General features: G+C 36.9%; 1 protein-coding gene across 4 annotated transcripts in view; it reads right to left on the reverse strand.

Moving 5' to 3' along the window:
- The window catches only part of ERICH1 (glutamate rich 1), a 58,034-nt gene that overhangs the window by 8,768 nt on the left and 28,114 nt on the right, over positions 1-21,152 (reverse strand). For 2 of the 4 annotated variants that reach the window (XR_011920319.1, XR_011920318.1), the window contains 3 exons: positions 16,429-16,782; positions 15,889-16,083; positions 8,503-8,585 (listed from right to left, as the gene is read on the reverse strand). Coding sequence is in view for 1 of the 4 variants with exons in the window: in XM_072408415.1 (XP_072264516.1) it covers positions 8,506-8,585; positions 15,889-16,083; positions 16,429-16,782 (629 nt within the window). In the remaining 3 variants the exon portion in view is untranslated. Of the gene's footprint in view, positions 1-8,335; positions 8,586-15,888; positions 16,084-16,428; positions 16,783-21,152 lie in introns of those variants that run through there. The other 2 variants (XM_072408415.1, XR_011920320.1) reach the window with 2 other exon arrangements.

Below are 21,152 nucleotides of genomic sequence, written 5' to 3' on the forward strand. Positions count from 1 at the left end.
CTATGGAGACTATGTAGGCAGAAAAAACAGGAATTAGGGATAGGATTTAGGGAAAATTATTTTGTCAATAAATAGCTATAAAACTTTTTTGGCAATTTTGTTTAGCTACTTTTGCCAATTAGGTGACACAGATGAATACATGTGTAAACAACAAACTGACACTTAATTCTGCAACAGAAAGCTCCACAAGGTATTTTGAACTGCTGCCCAATTTAAGATTATTAATTATTTTATAAGGACAAGGCTTCTTTTTCAGTTTCTGTAACATAATTCAGAAAACCACTAAAGCCATCAGGTACACCAGCTTTAATTAGCAATATTGTTCAACAGATATTGCACATGAGGGATGCCAAAAATGCTATTATGGATCTTGTACTTTTAATGTCTGGCGAAAGAAATGGGAAAGATTTTCCAATCAGATATATTTAAAATGTGCTTTAAGTGTTACATTTCAGGGAAGCCTTGAAGCTTGGTTTCTATAGGGAAAGGATTCCCTCCCTTATTCCCCCGTAAGCGTAATATTTCCTTTTAGCACACTGTGATTCGATCGTACAAGAGGCCCTCCTAGTTAAACGTTTGGTGTGCGCTTGTTATAATTCTCAGTGAAGCAGGCATAGCTTGTTTTAGAGATGTTCTATCTTTATGTTTATTGTCGTAAAACCCTTAGTTAATGTTAAAGTTAAAATTCCCACAACAAATCTTTGCAAAATTCTCTGCAGCTGGGCCAATAATCTTTTAATGAAAGATTCTCCTAAAATAAATATTCAGCTTGAATCTGTAAGTGCACGTTTAATCCTCTGCACTCGCTAATTTACCTTCTTGCCCTTTATAGCAGCTTTCTTCAGTCACTGTTATGAGGAAATATATTAAAATGACTATTATGGCTCCTGTTCACTGGTTATTTTACTGCATTTGAAACACAGGTTAAACACAGTCCAGCTAATCTTCATAGAGGTAGGGTCCTGGCTGAGTTTAAAACCTAGAACCTTAGTGCTGCAAGAGTCCCCTATACAGTCCACTTTGTATTGCACTGCATTTCCAGTGCAAAGCAGGTCAAATTCAGCCTTTTCATTTAAAACACAGTTTTCCATGCAGCTCTACTCAAATGAAAACAGAAGCATTTGATAAGACGGCCTGTTGACATGTGCTCAAATAACAGATAAAAAAATGAAGACCAAAAAATTTAGGTCTTTCGAATATTCATGGCTAAGTAGAAAGAAGCAACAAGTAGGAAGCATGTCTAAATAGGATTGATATTGACAAAAAATTATATATATTTATGGAAGGTATTTCACTTCTTAAAGAAGGAAACATTTGAAACATCACAAGGTTTAAATTGCCTTAGGTATTGTATGTAGTTAGCTATTAATGGACAGGATCTCTCATGCCATTACATCACCACCAGCCTGAACCATTGAAACAATGTAGGATGGATCCATACTTCTATGTTGATGATGCCAAATTCTAACACTACCATCCAAACCTTTGTTGAAATGAACCCCTATTTTTTTCCATGTAAATTAGGTATCCTATGATGGTAGCCTGTATGGTTATGAGTAAAATGAATTAGGATAGCAACTTCCTTTCTACTACTTATGGTTTAATCGTAATAGTCTTTTTCACCCAACGTGTTTTGTCTGTTTGGCTTCTTCAGGGGTATATTTGAAACATAGAGCAGACTGGGTAGATTAGTGATCAGAGTAATCTGCTTCTAAATACCACACGGGTCCCGGCCACGCCGCTGCTCGTATCAGCAGTGGGATGGGAAGCACAATGCAGGACTTCTGCATTGTGCTTCACATCTAACTGCAGATGCGATGCACAATGCAGAAAGTCTGCATTGTATCTCCCTGGAGATGCAGAGCAGCGTCAGGGTGAGGAGGGAGGGACATCCCCACTCGCATCACCCGGGAGGATGTGACATTTTCTGGGTGATGTGATTGGTGATCTATTTGGGGGCGGGAAATTTAAAAGCAGATTACAATGTAATCTGCTTTTAAATAGTTTTTACAGTAAAAAAAAACACTATACAACATAAAATAAAAATAAAAGTAAATTTTTAATTTTATTTTAAATTACATTGTTGTCTATTATTTCATTATTTTTTATTATTACATTTTATTTATTATTTTTATATATTTTTTATTAAAATTATTATTTATAATTATGTATTATATTATAATTTATGATTATAATATAATAAATACATATAATTATCATACCCGGGAGTTTATCCTAAGAATTAAAGGCCCATAATATAAACAAAAATTTTCTATGCAAAAAAATTAGGATCACTTTTTGCATCAAAAAACTGACAAAATTAGAACGCTAGGGGGGTTAAAAATCACACAGATCTTAAATAACAAGAGATTTATTATTGGAGAAAACTAATTAACAAGTAATCAACAATTATTCCCAATAAGCTAAATAATGATCACATAGACAAAGCAAATATACGTTACAAAAAGAGTCCGTCCTCCGTATCCTGTACCTTGGCTGGGTTCCAAGAAGATTGGAGGAAGAAAGAGTAAGAGGGAGGCAATAAGAGGTATCAGGGAACAATTTGTGGATCCTTCTTATACATCTCCAGGACCCCTGGAGGCCAAACCCATGCATCCACCCCTTACACAGGAGTGTCCTCCTCTTTCCAGAATGGTGCCCGCTGATATTATCCAGTAGGTGTCACTCAATGCACACCCCCATGCCCAGCCACTGGTATAGTGTGTTATTTCTGCTCGCAGAGATGTTATCTCTTTTGCAGTTGCTTGATTCCAACCTCCAGCTGGAATAATTCTGTTAGTTTCGTCCTTTGGAGGCCTTTCAGAGTCAACCCCCATCAAGTTCCACCAACAGCCAGTTTGAACTCATCATCTCCAAAAAGGATTGTTTATGAGTGCTGATTTTATACTATTCATGTTGCACACTCCAGCACTTATATAATTTATTGTTGCAATATGCCAGGCAAGTTACTATTTGCATACTTGTTTCAGGTCATGTAATTAGAAAGTAATAAAGACAGGGGGTCAACAGCCAGACAATTAGAAGTTTTAGAAGAAAAGGTAGGCAATGACAGCCCCCTTGTTTCTTCTATGACAGGCTCACTTAAAAGGGAAAATGTCAGTTTCTAGTTTGCCTGTATACCAGCCATCTCCATCCCTAGCTTCCAATGGAGGACCAGTGACTTGCTAAGAGTGTAAACTGGATTAAAGAGGAACTATACACAAAATAAAAAACAAAAAAATACACCTTCAATCCTGGAGCTTAGTCCAATCACTCAGGGGGTGTCCAGCATCGGGTCCTGTGATGTCTCGGCAACTGTCCTGGAACCGGTGCTCCGGGGGCCGCTATCTTCGTCTTTTGTCCCAACCCAGGCGCAAGATCAGGGGACGAAAGATGAAAAAAAAAATTTGCTAATTTTTTTCTATGCGCAGAAGGAGCACCTAAGAGCCTCCCGGGATGCCTGACGTAGGTATCCCAGGAAGCTTTGGGCTCCCATTCATTCTCGACCGCCTAGGTGGCCGAGAATTAGGGGTCGGTGCTATACCCTTTTTTTTTGTTTTTTGTTTAAAAAAAAAAAAAAAAGGGTGTTGCACCCAAAAAACAAAAAAATAAACTGAATTTTTACCTTTCATAAAAGGGTTATCTACTCTTTTATGTAAAGTGAAAATTCTGAGTTTAGGTACGTTTTAAGAGGAAGGCAGTAAGAAAATAAGCTAGATCTAATAAAAAACCTCAGAAATTCCAAGGGCCTTTTTTCAGACACTAACGTTTCCCTTTTAAAATGAATGCGATGCAGATTGTGAATTGTCTGCCAGGACCATTAGGGACACTTTATGAACCCATAAATAAAAATTCATCATATAATCTATATATATTTTACAGTAGGCAGCAGCAGACCAAAGTGCCAACACAACCCTCAGGATCCTTAATTAAATCAAGGAACAGTACAAAATCTGTGCAGTATGCCGAAGAGCCAAAATTATTTTGATGTGTCAATAAGTAAAGGCTGGCACTGCTGGCATAAAGAAACAGAGTTCATTTCCTAATCAATACATTTTTAAAGCAGCTATCTGAAGCCTCCACAGTGCTGGCAGGCATCTGCTGAAATTCTGTGGATGGAAATCATGCAAAAAATGTAAATGGGAATAAGCTGCTACAAATATTTAACATTAACATCACATAATTTCTTGTTTAATAACCTTGAAATCCTTATGGAACAATAGCAAGGCTAATTTATCTTCAAGGAAATGCAAACAAGGAGTTTTATAACACATCTCAGAAGTGTAACAAAAATAAACAGAAATATGGCAGACCAAAATAAAACAGCATGTCCTGGCTTGGCTCACTATCCCACTATCTGCAGGCAACTTGATCAGAACAGCTTTATTACATTTTAGACATATTTGCATGCCAAATTATACCTAGGGTCAAATTTTCCACTTCACATAGCACCTAGTGGGGTTTTCTTTTTGTGTTGTTACTAGAATCTTTCTTTGAAATGGAGAGTACCCAAAATAGGTAAACAAGTTAAATGTTGCATAATGTTTTATAACAAAGAGAAGAAAAATTGACAACGAAAGATTTTTGAAGCAAAGAGAAGTTCCTACGATCTATGCTGAGGATTAGCAGCAAGCGATTTTATTGCATAGACTGCTAGTGTTTGTGTAATTAAATTAGTCATCTTCGCTATCACTGAAAAATTAATTTCCCAAAACTGAAGTTTTTGATAGCCAAATCTTTGTATCTTCTACACATAATTAGATAGTTTACAGCCCTAAAATTAACAGTACGGAGCATTGTTATTAAGGATTCCAAGCTATGATGTATAAATTACAAAAAACAGGCATGACATTTCTAACAGCATTAGTTTAATTTTATTTATTTTTTTGGTATTTTAATTAAGTATGAAAATCATTGTATTTTTACTTTGCATTTAGCAGCATCCCCAATTCACTGAATGATGCAGCTTAATATTTTGATTCACCCATTCAGAGACTCCCATGATGGATGGTCTTTCGATATGAGCTGGTTGACTCCTATTACTATTTTTAGAGGAAGTATTGGTTAGTTCTAATAAAGAAGACATCACAAGCTTTAGTTCAGCTTGACTCTCTATAATAGTTAAAGCACCGAAGGAAAATCATTCTGAACAACTTCACATAGGTGAGAATGTTTCATTGTGCAGGTAGGTAGGTGCAAAGGGAAAAACAAAAAGGTAATGGAGATAACGAACCAAATTTTGCCAAGCAGAAAACTGAGTGAAAGGCCTTGTTCACACAAGCTTTGAGTGGTATAGGGTGGTCTTTCAAAGCAATTGTGGAGCTTTTGGAAACATTTAAACAGCTTTACTAGGACCCTTAAAACAAACTTTAGTAGTGCGATTGTAAAACATAGGGCTAAATTTTTTAAAACAGGGAATCCAACATTGCCCCAAACATTTCCTGGTGGGACTTAATGTCACTGAACACATGGACCTGGAAGATTCCCATGTGGAAATATGTGATTCCATTTTATAGAGCCAACTGAATTTTTTGGTGTGCTGACTGTGGCATTATGCAAGCTGCTAGCAGTCTGCTACAAGATTTCAACAAACTCCAAGTGGAATTATTAGGCCTGTTATCAGCAAATTTTAAGTAACAGTAAAGCTACGTACACACTTCCAATTATTATCGTTGGAAAACGAACGACGAACGATCCTGCACGATATCTACGAACGATCGTATAGCACCGATCCTGCACATAGAGATAACGACACGATCGTTCGTAGATATTGTACACACAATAGGTACGATCGTTTGAGCGATAGAGGAACTACCGGTATGTGCACGACAGGAAAGTGAACGAACGTTCGTTCATTACGCATGCTCAGACCATGGACGATCAACGAACGATCGTACACACGAACGATGTTCAACGATCGTCGTCCAATCCGATCCGCCGGTCCGGTCGTTTGTTTCCAACGACTTTCCTCGTTCGTCGGCGTCGTTGGTTACTTTTTTTACTAACGATTTTTGCCCAATCGATCGTTCGTTCGTTTTGAACGATAAAAATTGGAAGTGTGTACGCACCTTAAGCAATCCAAATCAGATCAATGCTTAACGCGTTACAAAAATTGTCTGTGTGAATGTGTATTCTCACTTTGTATTATCTATGCATTTCTTTTGGAATCCGTGCAGTAATCCAGCATGAAATTTCTCTGTAATTGCCTCATGAGCTTTCTGTAATAAAGCCTAGTCACTGGTGGTCTTTCTTCTTGTGCACATGTGCGCATATCTTATATCCCCCCCTGGTGTGGTTTTCTCTGGGCAGCCTGTAGTGGTTTAGCTTACTGGGTCCCACGAACAGTACTCTTCCCTGCACAAGTTATGTACAGCACAGTAATAATGTTATGGCATACAATTTAATATCCAAGCTAGTAAAGGCATTTTTTGCAAACAAAGTGGATTTTTGTCCTACTGTGGTTTATATTTAGGAGGAAATCTTTTGAGCTCTGATTTTCTGGTTAAACTTACCCAAAAAGTAACTAAATTATGTTTTTTTAAAGGCTTCCACAAAGTTCTTTGACGTTTGCTGTATTTGCTAAATGTACTTGGCTACCACTTTAAAATACGGAGTTCAGGGTTTTAAGCAATTGTGCACTTCCAATCATGTGTCAACAGTTTTGGGAAAGGGTCCCTGACCACAAAGGAAGATTCATAAATATATGCTTTGCTGAGTTTGGTGTAGGGGAAATGAAAAGGCTGTTTTTTACCTTTAAAATTAAGGTAAATTGTCAATTGTGAATCAGGTCACAGCATGGTAATAGACTTTGTAACTAGTACAAATTTCAAATTCTTGAAGAAAGCAGGCTCAGAACAGGGAGTATTCGTACTATATTTTAAGTTGATTTTATCAGATTTTTTTTTATTGTGTGGCATCTGTGAAATGTATTTCAATCACAAACTTGCCAAAGTTGCAGTACGGACAGTTTACTGAATAATTACTTCACACATTTTTTGTTTTTCATTATGTTTCCATACCTTTTTTTACAATTCTGAGCTAAACTAAAAACCTTTATCAGCTTGAGTGACTAGAATAGGATTACAGACTTCAAGAGCTTAAACAATTTTTTTCAGATAGTGTAGATGTAAATAGCTTAGCTTCTTTACACATTGGAAAATATAAGATTCTACCCAGGTGCTTTTTATCTGCAAAACATCTTCAGTGTATATGGAAGCTTGCTCCTGCTGTGAGGATTTTTAATTCTCTGCTAAGCTCACCACATCTTTTGAAAGCAGCAGCGATGTCACTAACCTCCGGCCCTGATGCTTTAGAAGCTATTATTTCATTCTCTTCATGTTTTCCTTCTTTTAGTCTTCAGCCAGAGTTGCATAAAGTAAGTATTTTTTAAGAAGTATTTGACTGAATACAAGGCATTGCAGGATACCATTATAAAGAATATCTCGGTGACATTAGTATTAAACACTGGCTGCCCACTCTATTCTTCCAAGTCAATGTAGCACAACACAAATAAATTGAAAATTGTTTAAAAAAGAAAATCTCCTAATTTTCTTTTTTTTTTTTAAGAAAAAATGTTTTTCACCTAGAAACTTTAGATGGCTGGAAGTGAAACTATTTTTCCTTTGAAGTAAGACACCTCCGTGCTGGAGTCACATCATCCTGGCCAATTTTGATGGCCAATCGAAACCAGGAAGAATATGGTGTCACCCCTGATGGTATAGGGACAGGTGAATGTTTTTAAAACTTGTGATCAGATACATAACATTATTTTATTTCTAAAGGGTCATTGCCAGCTTTCTGCAGTAAAGGATCTACCTGATCGCAATTTTGCATTGGGTAAATACCAAATCAAAAAATGAATGGCGGTAAAGTGGTTTAGATTGCTATTTAAGAGATCTGGATGGAGCAGGTATGCAGTCTGTTTAAAAAGCAGGTGGTTAGCTAGGAAGCTAGAAAATGGGTATAGAGGTTCTAAAATAGATTAACTGGAATAGTGTTAAAAAAATAAAATAAGGACAGACCTTAATGTTTGCCCAGGCTGGAAGCAGGAACAGATGTTTCCATGTGGCTGGCACCTTACCAGCTGCTCCGCTGCCCACACCACAGCATTGGTTCCTAAGCAGCCAGTGTTTGAACATTTTAGTGCTACTAACTGCTACCCTCATTCATTCATTCTCTATGGGTGGAGATGCTACCATGTATAATCTCACCCAAGCAAGCTGTGACTGCAGGTTTATTAAGAGACAAAGGGACAAAATTTTGTAACCTACAAAAGCATCACAAAATAAAGCTTTCAGTATTCTGACTTCAGTAAAAAGTATTCTGGTTATAGAAGTTTATTGTATTTTGATTTTATTTTCTAATGGTCTGCTTTAGTTAAGCACAGATGTGTTTATATTATGCCTGTTAGTTGTAAACTATGCATGAAATGTATACAAATTAAGTTTATTTATATGTAAAGCTTTTTATGTATTTATTCAAACATGAAATTCATTTCAGTACCCATTAAGATGTAGATTTTAGCTTTATTGGTAAAATGTCTGAAATCCAGTAACAAAACAGAGAATGCAGAGCCAGTTTGTGATCTAGAAGAAAAAAAAGAAAGATTATTATTAACTAAACATTAAAAAACAAAAATAACACCATTTTATGTTGTATGTTACATTAACCTTCCTATGTACTTAGCTTGCTATCCATGATGTTAACGGGTTGGTTTTCACCTGTGTCTTAAATCAGCCATAAAATACCTTGAAAACAATTAATTTTCATCCAATTTGTTTCTTACTTCTTGTTTACCTTGTTAGGCTTGCTTATCCATGGAAACATTGATTTTAATATTTTTGGTGTGACCCCATGGCCTTTCTTTGATAGCATACCTCTAGTTTTTAATAAAAAAAAATGGTAAAATAAACCTCAAGAGATTTTTATAAGTAAAAGGTTGTTATTATGTTACCAGACTATTACTGAGGGGTATTAAAACACATCTCTTAAATATTTGTTTTTCTTATTTCTTTTCATGTTAATATTATTACCTATAATAACATCTATGGTGTTACGAGTCATTTATTTTTTTTCAAAAATAGAAAAGCAGAACAATAATACAAAATGTAAATTTGCAAGATTAAACAACAACCAATCAAGCAAATCAAACCAAAATGAAATTCTTTGTGCAAGAACATGCATGTCTGTGTGTGTTTAGATGCATGTGTGGCAAAAAGTGAAACTTTTAGTGTGTTCTTTGCATAAATATTTTTTGCAGTGGAAGCACAATGTGTTTGTCTTCCTGTCCTTATTGCTAGGGCAGACCTGACACCACTTTCTTTTAGAATCAGGTGGATTCAATGGAGTTGTGGCTGTGCTGGCTGAGGATGCTGGCGCTGATGCCCTTTGTGTTGTTGATGACGTAGACAGAGTGGTTGGCTGTCTGACAAAGGCTGCAGTAACTGTGTCTCGGGGAACCTGTTTCCTCTGCTCAATGTGCATTTTTGACAAGGGAACTTCCTAGCTCCTCAAGAAACATTCCCCGCTTGTTTTTTATGGTTGAGTTCCACCCCAGGTGGATGTTGGTCCACAAAACAAACACATTGTACGCAGACACATCTAAGATGTTATAAAACACAACCATTGGCCATCTTCCTGGTTATTCGCTGACAAGTGTAGGTGGCAGTCAGCGTGTCCAGGTTTTCTACCACTCCTTTGTTTTTATTGTAATCCAGGCTAAGTATGGGCTTTTGTCAGTTCTTGATGACACACCTGCATCTTTGTGAAAAGTGGACATAAGTATCACACTCCGGTTTCTTTTTGGACAATATGAAACAACAGTGGTGGTGTCTGTAAATGGAAATTTTGAAGAAAGTGGAGGCCTGGCCTTCACCTGCAAAATTTCCGTTGGCAGCTCAGGTTTATTTTTTCTAATTGTGCCTACCATGGTAAGTTTCCTCCTGAGAAGTTCTTGTCCAAGGTCATAGCTGGTAAAAAAAAATGTCAGACATGACATTGTGACCCTACAGCCCAGTAAACATATCGAGGACTAAACATTTTCCTTGTTTTTGCTCTGAGATGCCACTTGCAGGCTTGCCTGTGTAAATCTGTAGATTCTACGCATAGCTTGTTTTTACATCACAGGCTGCTCCGATTTTTATTTCGTATTTGCATGGCTTACTGGGCATGTCTTGCCGGAAGGGGCATTCTCCATGGAAAAGGGACAAAATGTTCATCTACTGTCACCTAAGGCCCAGGGTGAAAGATCGGTGGAAGGAGCTGCACCCGTCTCTCCCAGACATCCATGATGGGAGTAAGCTTGTCAGCTTTTGCTCTAGTATCTCTGTTGTCAAACCTGAGGACTCTTGATATCATTCAAAAGGTCAGAAGGGACATTTTTGACCGGAAAATTGTTCTGCCTGATGACGTGTCCAAGAGACTAAGAGTGGCCTCATTACAGGATCTGTACACTCCAACAAGAAGAACACCAATATAAGCATCCAGGCACTCCTCATCAATGCCATTCCATGTCCCCATGGACTTTTTTTCCTTCAAGGTTTGTCATAGAAAGTTTGACTTTTTTTTAGTGACAATGGCATGAACGATTCAAAAAATGTCTTGATGTCACTTACTCTAGTCACAGCAAACCTTGTGATCCCAGGGGTCATTTTAGTGTGTGATTTTGGCACTAATTATTGTTATATATTCTTATATTATAACTAGGTGGAAACTGACCCTAAACAACACAAAGGTCATAATTTTCACCACAGCATTTTGTAACTTAGGTAAATTGATTATTTTTGTTTTATTTTGTTTATATAGAGGATCCTGACAAAGTAAAAAAAAAACCTTAATGCAATAAACAAATTTATGTGATACTTATATTCATTTAAAAATTAAAACAGGTCGTAAATTACACTAAGTATATAGGAAGGTTAATCAAAATAAAGCAGACACCTAATACACAAATGAAATACACAGAAGATACCAGTTTTACCTGCCTAAGAATTTGTACTCCTGTCCATCTATTCCTCTCAGGCCTGCTCCATTATGTGCCAGTCTAAACTTTGATACACAGAAGTTTGCAAAAGGGTGATACTAAAATCCAAGTTAGTCCAGCCCTTGTGTGTGAAAATGTCAGGTCTTTTAAGCCAGAATTTTAACACCTTAGGCTGCTTCACTGACCCTTTCTCCATTCACAATGCTCCAAAGCTCACATAAATGAGCATTCCAATATAACCTAGTTGTGAAAGCCTCCTAATGTCATGGTGGAAATACGCTACCATATGTAAATTAGATGTTACCTGACATTTTCCTGAGAATTATTACTCCACCCAAAAAAAGTTTGAATTCAGGGCTATGTGCAGGCGTTACAGGTTCCTTCACACCAAACCATGTAATTTTGAACCTTGCTTTGTGCAAAGGGGGACAGTTATGTTGGAATAGAAAAAAAAAGCCTTTTTTAACCTACCACAAGCATGTCCCATATGTTCTAGCAGTGGAAGGTTTTCACTGGAAACTGGATAACTTAAAGTGGTAAGGCGTCCACATTGACAATGCAGTAGATGTGACATGTGACAGTAAGGCATCTACAAACCTTTGGACATATGTATATTTTTTACAATAGTTGCTAAAGCTCATTTAACAGAGTAGAAATACATATACAATAACCAGTAAGGTCTTTACAAAGACAATAACCATAGCATACAATCCCCTCCAAATGTGTGCAAACACTAATAAAACTACACATTTTGCTGTTGATGCTTTTAGCACAAGGGCAAATGTAACTCTGTACTAAATAAACCTTATGACCTCAGTTCATCAAGCTGTCATGAAGATCTACCATGTGCTTACGTTTTCAGTAATAAAAAAGCCAGCACATATCCAGTTGATAAAAAAAGCTTACTGCATTAGCTACAGGATAAAGTGCCTACTACTGATTTCAGTTAGCGCTGAATGATATTTATTGATATTTATTATTATTGATATATATTATATAAAAATGTCAACCTTACAACGTTGCTTTAAAAGTAAATATTTACTAATTTGGAAAATGTAATCAATTCTGTATATTATTTATAAAACTAAGTTTCACCAATACACCAATGAATTTGTAGTTGATTAATAAGTTTGTAATTGAATAAATACGGTTACAAAATCAGTCGAAAGCAACAGAAATATAGCAAAAAAATATTAAAAGGCCTGTATTTAGAATGCAAAATGTGCCACTAGGTTCTTTTGCATAGACCATGGGTTCCTACCTATAAGTATTCAGATCTCTTACAGGTAGAGGAACCAAATGAAAGGGGTAGGGGATATTTACATAAATTTAGAACTGAAACAGAATTCTCTGAATTAATGGACTTGAAGCAGTTGAAGTGGACAATATGACCTGATGTGTCAGATGACATGAGTACCACGTTGTAATTGTACTTCAGTACTATGAATAAATTGTACAGGAACAACATTCAAAAATACTGTAACTTGTGTTTGCAGTTTAAAAAAAAAAAAATAAAATCTTTATTTTCCACCAGGGGTTTTGTTCCTAACTAACCATATATAACATTAAACCAAACTATTTACATCTTTGCTTCTATGAACCGATGCTCATTATATCTGGTGATGATGATTTTGTCAGTCTAGGTAAGAAGGTATGGAGACTTATTGGGCAATTATTTGAAGGTCTGTAATCATTTTACAAAAAATCACTGCCTATTAACGAGTTAAAAATCCCTGCCTATTTCTATTTCACTCAAAGTAGAGATTGACTCAACTCTGACCTTTCTGGTGTAAACAACAGGTACAGTAAACGTAGAGCTAGAGTAGTTTCACAAACATTGACAGCTTCTATACTGGTTTGGGACAATTAACATTTTCTTTGACACAATATATGGTTAAAAAAAGTTTACCACCTGGATTTAAATACTAGAGAATGTTTCTGACATGGATATGAACTAAAGAGAATGCTTGGATAAGCTGGAAAATGTCTTTAACATGTTCAGTGACTCACTAATATGGTTATTCTGGTATATATATTTTTTTTACATATAAACAACAAAACACAATACAATGAGTTTGGAGTTTAAGGGATACTCTTTATTGCCTAACAGATTTTTTTGAAGCTGCAAGCTTTCAGGATAACACAAAACTTTTTTTAAGGTTTTATACAATTCTGTTCTTTACTACTACTACTACTACTCCTCCTACAGGAAGTAAAAGGAACACAACTAATGCACTAAAAACATAGGTTATGCTTAGCTTAAAGAAGATGCCAGAAATGTTTAAAACCTATAAGCAGGGTACATCATGTACTTTTACACTGGTTCCCTGCCAATTTCCTTCTCTGCAGAATTCTTAGTTTAATCCTTTAAATGAGAATTTTAACACTATTAGGTTTGATCTGCATAGCATAGCTTCTCTTGGAAACTGTATATGGTTAGAGCTGCATTCCAGGCAGATTAAAAAAAAAAAAAAAAAAAAAAAAAAAAAAAGACACCATTAAATTATGTTATGGATACATAACACACATACAGCTAGCATAAGAACCTAAACCTTTCTAGATATATTGCTCTTAGTAAATCACAGAACAGTAACACTAACTCAAAAAGGCAAGGGTAACACTAAGTCATTCACAGTCAACTGCATGGATCTATGCTATCCACACAGTTTAAGGAGAGGAGGACGATGCTCCCTCTCTATTAGTTTTTCATTTTCCAACCACAATCCTAAAATGGTTGGAGGCCAGGCCGAGTTGCTCAACTGACATGCAGCAGACATATACAGTTAGGTCATAAATAGGTCATAAATATTTGGGGAGAGGCAACTTTTTTCTAATTTTGGTTCTGTAGATTACCATAATTAATTTTAAATGAAACAACTCGGACGCAGTTAAACTGCAGACTTTCAGCTTTAATTCAGTGGGTTGAACAAAAAGATTGCATAAAAATGTGCGGCACTGAAGCCTTTTTTTACACCATCACGTCATTTCAGGGGCTCAAAAGTAATTGGACAATTGACTCAAAAGCTATTTCATGGGCTGGTGTGGGCAATTCCTTTGTTATGTTATTATCAATTAGGCAGATAAAAGGCCCGGAGTTGACATCGATTAAGCAGATAAAAGGCCTAGAGTTGATTTGAGGAGGGGGTGCATGTATGTGGAAGATTTTGCTGTGAACAGACAACATGAAGTCAAAGGAGCTCTCCATCCAGGTGAAACAAGCCATCCTTAAGCTGCAAAAACAGAAACCATCCAAGAAATTGCTACAATATTAGGAGTGGCAAAATCTACAGTTTGGTACATCATGAAAAAGAAACAAAGCACTGGCGAACTTTTATGCATTTTTGTTCAACTTACTGAATTAAAAGCTGAAAGTCTGCAGTTCAACTGCATCTGAGTTGTTTCATTTACAATTAATTGTGGTAATGTACAGAACCAAAACTAGAAAAAAGTTGTCTCTGTCCAAATATTTATGGACCTAACTGTATCATGCAATACCTATACATGCTGTCCATCAAAAATGTTGACAGATAAAACAGGACAATATATATACTGCTTGAAGTATGACTTCATTCAGAAATAACATTGCTTTATCTGATAATTCTAAAGTGTAATTTGATACATTATTGTTAAAAATGGAAATGGAAAATGTACTTTCTGACACTAGGTAACTGTATCAAGGCCTGTATGTACCTACAACCTCATATCTGTATATCAGCAGTGTGACATTCAAAGCTGCGTTTCTTATAACTGCTAGAATCAGGATATTTGGGGTAAGATTTGTTCATGCCACTATTGCTGCTCACTGTTATCTCTGCTGGAGGCTCTGACATGAGAAAACAAAGCCCTGCTTCTACCAAGATGGCCACCTCCAAAGAGAGACACTTTGCAGAACAATGCATAGTAGGTTGATATTGTGAATGTGACTTTTGCAGCTCCTATTACACTGCCATTTTATCTGCCTGATATTACTTACCTGATCCAGATACTCTGATTTTCCTATTGTTCTTTGCACCATTTACTGACTCTGCTTGACCTGATAACTCTTCTGCTTGGAGCCTGTCCTGAACGCTACTATGAATTAACAAGCTTGGGGGATATAACCTGGGAGTCCTCAGCATAAAAGGATCTGGGGCCCATTAGGGATCCTCTTCAAGGTGCTCTCACGAAGAACAATGGACTTCTTGGATTTCACGGCTCAGGGAAGACTTTTGATCAACAGGGATGGTATGTATAATGAATACAGAGCTGCCTTTTTCTTCTTTTTGTAGTCTTTTTTTCCTTATATGGCCATTGTTTTTTGTCATTTTAATGTTTGGTTGACATTTTGGTAAACATTCTCCTGGGCCCCAGTACAGTAACAGTTTTCGTATTTGGATCCTGAGATTAGAAAGGTAATCAGCCCCTAAGGTAAAGGAACACTCCCAACATTATTACGCAGTATGTATGTGTATGAGTTACCACTGGAGTAGCAGCAAAGAACACAGGCGGCTTATCTTGACCACTGCATCTCTGAGGGGTTCAGTAAACCTATGAGTAATTTCACTACACCTACTGAAAGGATATCACTTTTAGGTAAACTGACTATTTTTACATTCAAGGTCTTGTGTGGGGATTTGTAATATACAATATTAGGATATGTTTCTTTGTGAATATTCAGTACTAATGTATTATTCTAAGTCTAAATAATAGAAATTACATGTTTATTACTCGCTCATCCAAACAACATCAAAGTTTGATGTTTACCCAAGCTTGAAAAACAAGGATGAAACATTCACAACATATTTTACCTAGTGTATACTTTTAGTTCCAAGTCATCTCAAGAAGTACACAGTACCTCTGGAAAAAGCCATTAAGCAAAAAGCAGTTCACTGATGTCAGTGAATTTTTATACAGTTAAAAATACATACCAAGAGGCATGGCAGAATGTTCTTTGAAGCTATCCAATGAATCTTTTAATCTTTCAATATCCTGTAGAAGAAGCAGACTCTTGAGTTGATGTAAGACGCAAAGTTCAGAGAAAGGAACTGCACCATTCTTGATTTGATTCATCATTTTCAGCACCAGTTCAATGGACAGAGCAGAATGTGTACATAGTGATTTTCCTGAAGGAAATGGTTACACATTCTAATAAATGATGTAGAATACACTTGTAGATTAAATTAGTATATATAAGAATATGATTAAAAGACAAACCTGCCACAAGGTAAATATAAAGGCTATCATATATGAAAACTCATTGCCAGGATGTCAAGTGAAAATGCTTTGTAAATTAGGTTAATAATCAAATAGAAAACGTATCAGGCTTCAACACGTGTTTCCCTCAGAAAAGGCCATAGAATAAAACTCTATATTTAAAGATTGCTGCAATATGTGTAATCATTTTAAACATTGTGTGTTTGTTTATGTAGTGTACAGGAACGTACAAACATACAAAATGTGTTACATACTTTCTGTGAAGTAGATCTCTTGAGTTGCTTGTAGGAAATCCAGCAAGTCCTCTGTTTTCTTCTGCTGTTCCTCACTTTGTGCAATGCACTGTTCCAATGAGTCCACCATACCATTCTCAGGCTGATTTGCTAATTTACCAGTCTTCGGCCAAAGACCAGCTGATTTTAACCTTTCTTTCTGTCTCTTTCTTTGTAGTTTCCTTTTTTTATTTTTATTGATGAACACACCTTCAGGTTTCAGCGATTGATGTTTTGTTGGATTTAGGTTGTATCTACTGTCCGTGGAAGAATGGGCTGTAACATTTTGTTTGTGCTTCCATCTGTGTCTTCTTTGCCTTTTCATTGGCTGGTTTTCTAAAAAACAATTTAATGATAAAATGTATATGTTATCTAGATTTTTTCTATGGTAGCTAAAATTATAGTAGTAATACTTTTAAAAAACCTTGTAAGCAAGCACTGACTTGTCCCTTCTCCTGTTTCTTTGATCTCTACTAGAAAACATGGCCCCCTCTCACATTTGACACACTTCTGTGTATGTTGAATGCCTGGTCACCTGCTGTTCTCTGTTCTCCTATAATACTATGGGACACTGTAATGACGTAGTGTCAGATTTGAAGATTCTGTCAGAGGCCTGAAAAGTGTGAAGATCTGAAGAATGTGCATCAGCACAGGTCAGTATAAACCCTTCTTTAAATTTTAAATGTACTTGTGATAGTCTGATACAGTATACTACCCATTTGACAAAGGTTTATGTTTTATAAGAGATTGGTGTTTTGGCACTTGTCACAATGCTTCACAAACAAAACAGCTTACCTTAACCATTAAGAGAAAACAAAACCGGTATACACTTTATGTACCTTATGGTGCTAAGGGTGCATTACCTTTCCCCCTACTTGTGCAGCCAATGTTAACAGTATGTGTAAATAGGCAGGGAAAAGGTGATGTCATTGGGCTGAACCTACCAATGACTGCACAATGACAGGGGCATATTTACCAAGGGAAGGAGACCACTTATCCTAAACGAATTGCTCCCTCTCAGAATCTATATTTTTGGCAATTTCTATGCAGACCTCTATTCTACAGTTCATGACTCCCAACAGAACATAGGGTCTCAATTACATGCCGAAATAAATGCATACCTATCCCGCTGCTCCTTACCCACACTTTTAGCTTCTGCAGTTGACTTGCTTAACGGTGCTGTGTCATCAACTGAAGTTGCAGCAGCTGTCTCTGCATTACCTGCAAATAAAGCCCCAGGCCCAGATGGGTTTACATATCTCTACTATAAATCGTTTAGCTCCATCTTGGTACCACAACTGACCTCCTTATTTAAGTTTTTTTTGAAGGGTCTGCAATCTCACCTACCATGCTACATTCTCACATTTCGGTATTCCTGAATTGGGGTAAAGATCCAACTGACCAGACTAGCTACTGCCCAGTTGCACTCTTAAACTCAGACTTGAAACTCTTTAACAGGATTGAGGCCACACATTTAGGCAAGCTGCTTCCTTCCCATCCCACAGGATCAGGTTGGGTTTTTATGGGACATCAAGCAGCAGATAATACGAGAACAGTGTCCTTAATAGATGTGATAAACAAATTAGATTAAGAGGGAAAAACTTCTCAACTTAGATGCTTAGGAGGATTTTGATAAGGTTAGTTGGCCTTTTATTCTTAGAACATTACATGCCGTGGGAATAGTAGGCCCCTTTCTACAAGCTATAAGAGCGTTGTACTCTGTCCCAAGAGCTGAAGTTAGGTTTCCCCATGCCATGTCCCTTATCATTAAAATTAGGAATGGCACCAGACAGGGCTGCCCTCTATCTCCACTGCTCTTTGCACTGTGTATTGAGCCATTAGCAAAGATTATTAGGCAATACCTAAAGGGGAAAGCATATACAATCTCCCTTTATGCGGACGATATACTGCTTTCACTCACCAATCTACGCATGACACTCCCAAGCCTGCTTGCGACTTTGACAGATTATGGTGTCTTATCAGGTTAAAAAATAGAAGCCCTGCCTTTAAACTTTCCCCAAGATACAATCAATCAGCTAAAAGTGAATTTCCCTTTTAATTGGAAAACCGATAGCATGAAGTACTTGCAAATTTTTCCTTACTACAATTTTTCAAACACTGTATAAATGTAAAACTCTTCTACATAAATGGAAACAGCTGCAGATTTCGTTCTTTGGACCTATTGCCTTAGTTAAAATGTCAATAGTTCCTAAAGATTGTTATACCTATTTGAAACTTTACCAGTTCCAATTCCTCTTCCTACTATTAAACACCTCCAAACAGGCGTGCTAAAATTTATTTGGGCATATAAGTCACATAGAATTGCTAAACGGGTTCTTTGTTCCCGAAAAGGGGGCTTGGGCGTGCCAGATTTTCATAAATATCATGCTGCCCATCTTCGACAATTGGCATCCTGGGCTACACTGACCCCATTCGACGGATGGATGGAGTTAGAACAGCTTTGGGTATCCCCTACACACCTTAACTCCCTACTATAGAGCTCCAAAGCATCACTCCAGTACAACTTTTTGCTTGCTCCTATCCAATTTACAAAGCAAATCTGGTACGGCCCTAAACATAAATTTAGTCTTACCACAGACAGATCTCGTTGACTTCTTTTCTATAATGGTCCACTTGGGATCAATATTACTCCTCACATAACTGATGGATATTGGTACCTCTACATTGCCTGGGCTTGTGATATGAGTGCTAAGCAGTCAGTCTCTGTCTCCCTAATTTGGTGTAAACTCTGGTCTACATACACTCTTTTTCATTTCACTCTTTTTGTTTCTTCGTTCCCCTTTTCTCTTTCCCTTTCCTGTGTTGCATGGGTGTGACGGGGAGGGATACGTAGACTTTTTATGCTTATAAGTAAGCCATTGACTGTTACTTGAAATTCCAATGGAGTTGCACACTGGAGTTGTGTAAGGGTAATAATTATATCTCCTATACTATTGTCTTTGACTACTTATACATGATAAACCAAACTTGGTGATTGTTTTCCCATGTTGCCTAGACATTTATATTATGCTTGATTTGTATATTTACACATCATATCATGATATGTACTTTGATTTTATGTACCGTATATACTGAAGTATAAGTTGATCCAAGTATAAGCCGAGGTACCTATTTTTCCCTTGAAAAACGGATTGACTCGAGTATAAGCCGAGGGTGGGAAATGCTGCAGCTACTGGCAAGTTTCAATATTCAAAATAAATACCAATAAATTTACAATAATTGAGGCATCAGTGGGGTAAAGGTTTTTAAATATTTCACCAGGCAGCATACACTACCAATATCATAACCCCCCTCCCTCCCTTTTTTGCCACTTTAGTTCACTTCTACAAGTAAGGTTCACTTATTTTTTTTTTTTTCCAACCAATCTGCTCCCACTGAATCCAGAGCACTTTTTAGTTTAGCTCTGGTTCCAAAGATCTGAAACTACTAGCAGGACACATTGCAGGCGTCTGTGTGTGATGCAGAGCAACATACAGTTTCAAATAATACTGCTCCATCACATTCAATAGAGACAGAGCAGCGTTACATTTTGGGTGCTGAAAAAGTCGGCATTTACTCCAATAAATATACGGTATACTGTTTTAGATTTCAGATTGCTACTGATATGTAGGCATGTCATTAGGCACACTTTTATTTGAAGAACAGGACATGGTGGGTCAACCATTACATTTATAAACAGACCAATATGTTTAAAGTACTGCAAATGAAGTAGAAGGTTACTATGTATGAAAATGTTAATTGAAATAGCACACACATTAAGAAGATGCCAGAAGAAAACAGCACAGTATAATGTCTTGGCCAATCAATTTTTAATGTTTTTTGAACATTTCCCTACCCTGGAAGAAGGGCTGTAAGTCCTTCCTGTTCCCTCACTCAACTGCCCTGGAAAAGAGGCCATAATCTATTCAGGGAAACAGTACATAGTCTGAGAGCAGCACACTGTGTAGGGGAATGTAAGAACCAATCTGCAATCTAATAGGAGCAAGACAAGTGTTGTACAATGTCTAGTAACTGCAGAGATGTTGAGCATCTCCCAAGTTGAGGAAAGTTTTTTTTTTTTTTTGCAGTGAGTGAGAAGGCCGAGTGATTCCCCATGCCTTCTATCAGGTATATTATAGGAACTGCTTAATACAGCTCACATCCCTAGTCTAGCTTTATCCTATTTATCACTTCTGGTTTCTGGAAGGTTGTGTGTCTGTGGGTGTCCAAAACCATATTTTTAGGATATGACAATGTATGTGTACCATGTTTACAGAAAGTAGGCATAGAATATATATGAACATACCCCTTTAAAGAGAACCTATCATCACATTTTTACAGTATTTTAAAGGCTGGCTAACCCTTGTAAATGTTAAAAATATCCACTCGTCTTCTGCAGTGCCATATTTGTGACATAAGAGGAACTAGGAAGAATATGGTGGCACCTGGTGTCCAGTTTGCTTTGGGAAGAAGAATAAGGAAGATGGGATGGCGTGGGACCTACTGGACTAGGATTGCAGAGGGATAGCTATACACCTATAAAGTATTTTTTTACAGAAAATTTTGCTTTAAGCTACTACCACGGTTAAGAAAATTTGGCCATGCCTACCAAACAGTGCCACCCTATTTCTTTTCCCTGGGGGTGGTTGGTGATGAGGTTATTAGTTTCTGCACCAAGTGACATCAGACCTAGTTATACCACTGGG

Source organism: Pyxicephalus adspersus, chromosome 4 (assembly GCF_032062135.1).
Source record: "Pyxicephalus adspersus chromosome 4, UCB_Pads_2.0, whole genome shotgun sequence".
NCBI lineage: Eukaryota > Metazoa > Chordata > Amphibia > Anura > Pyxicephalidae > Pyxicephalus > Pyxicephalus adspersus.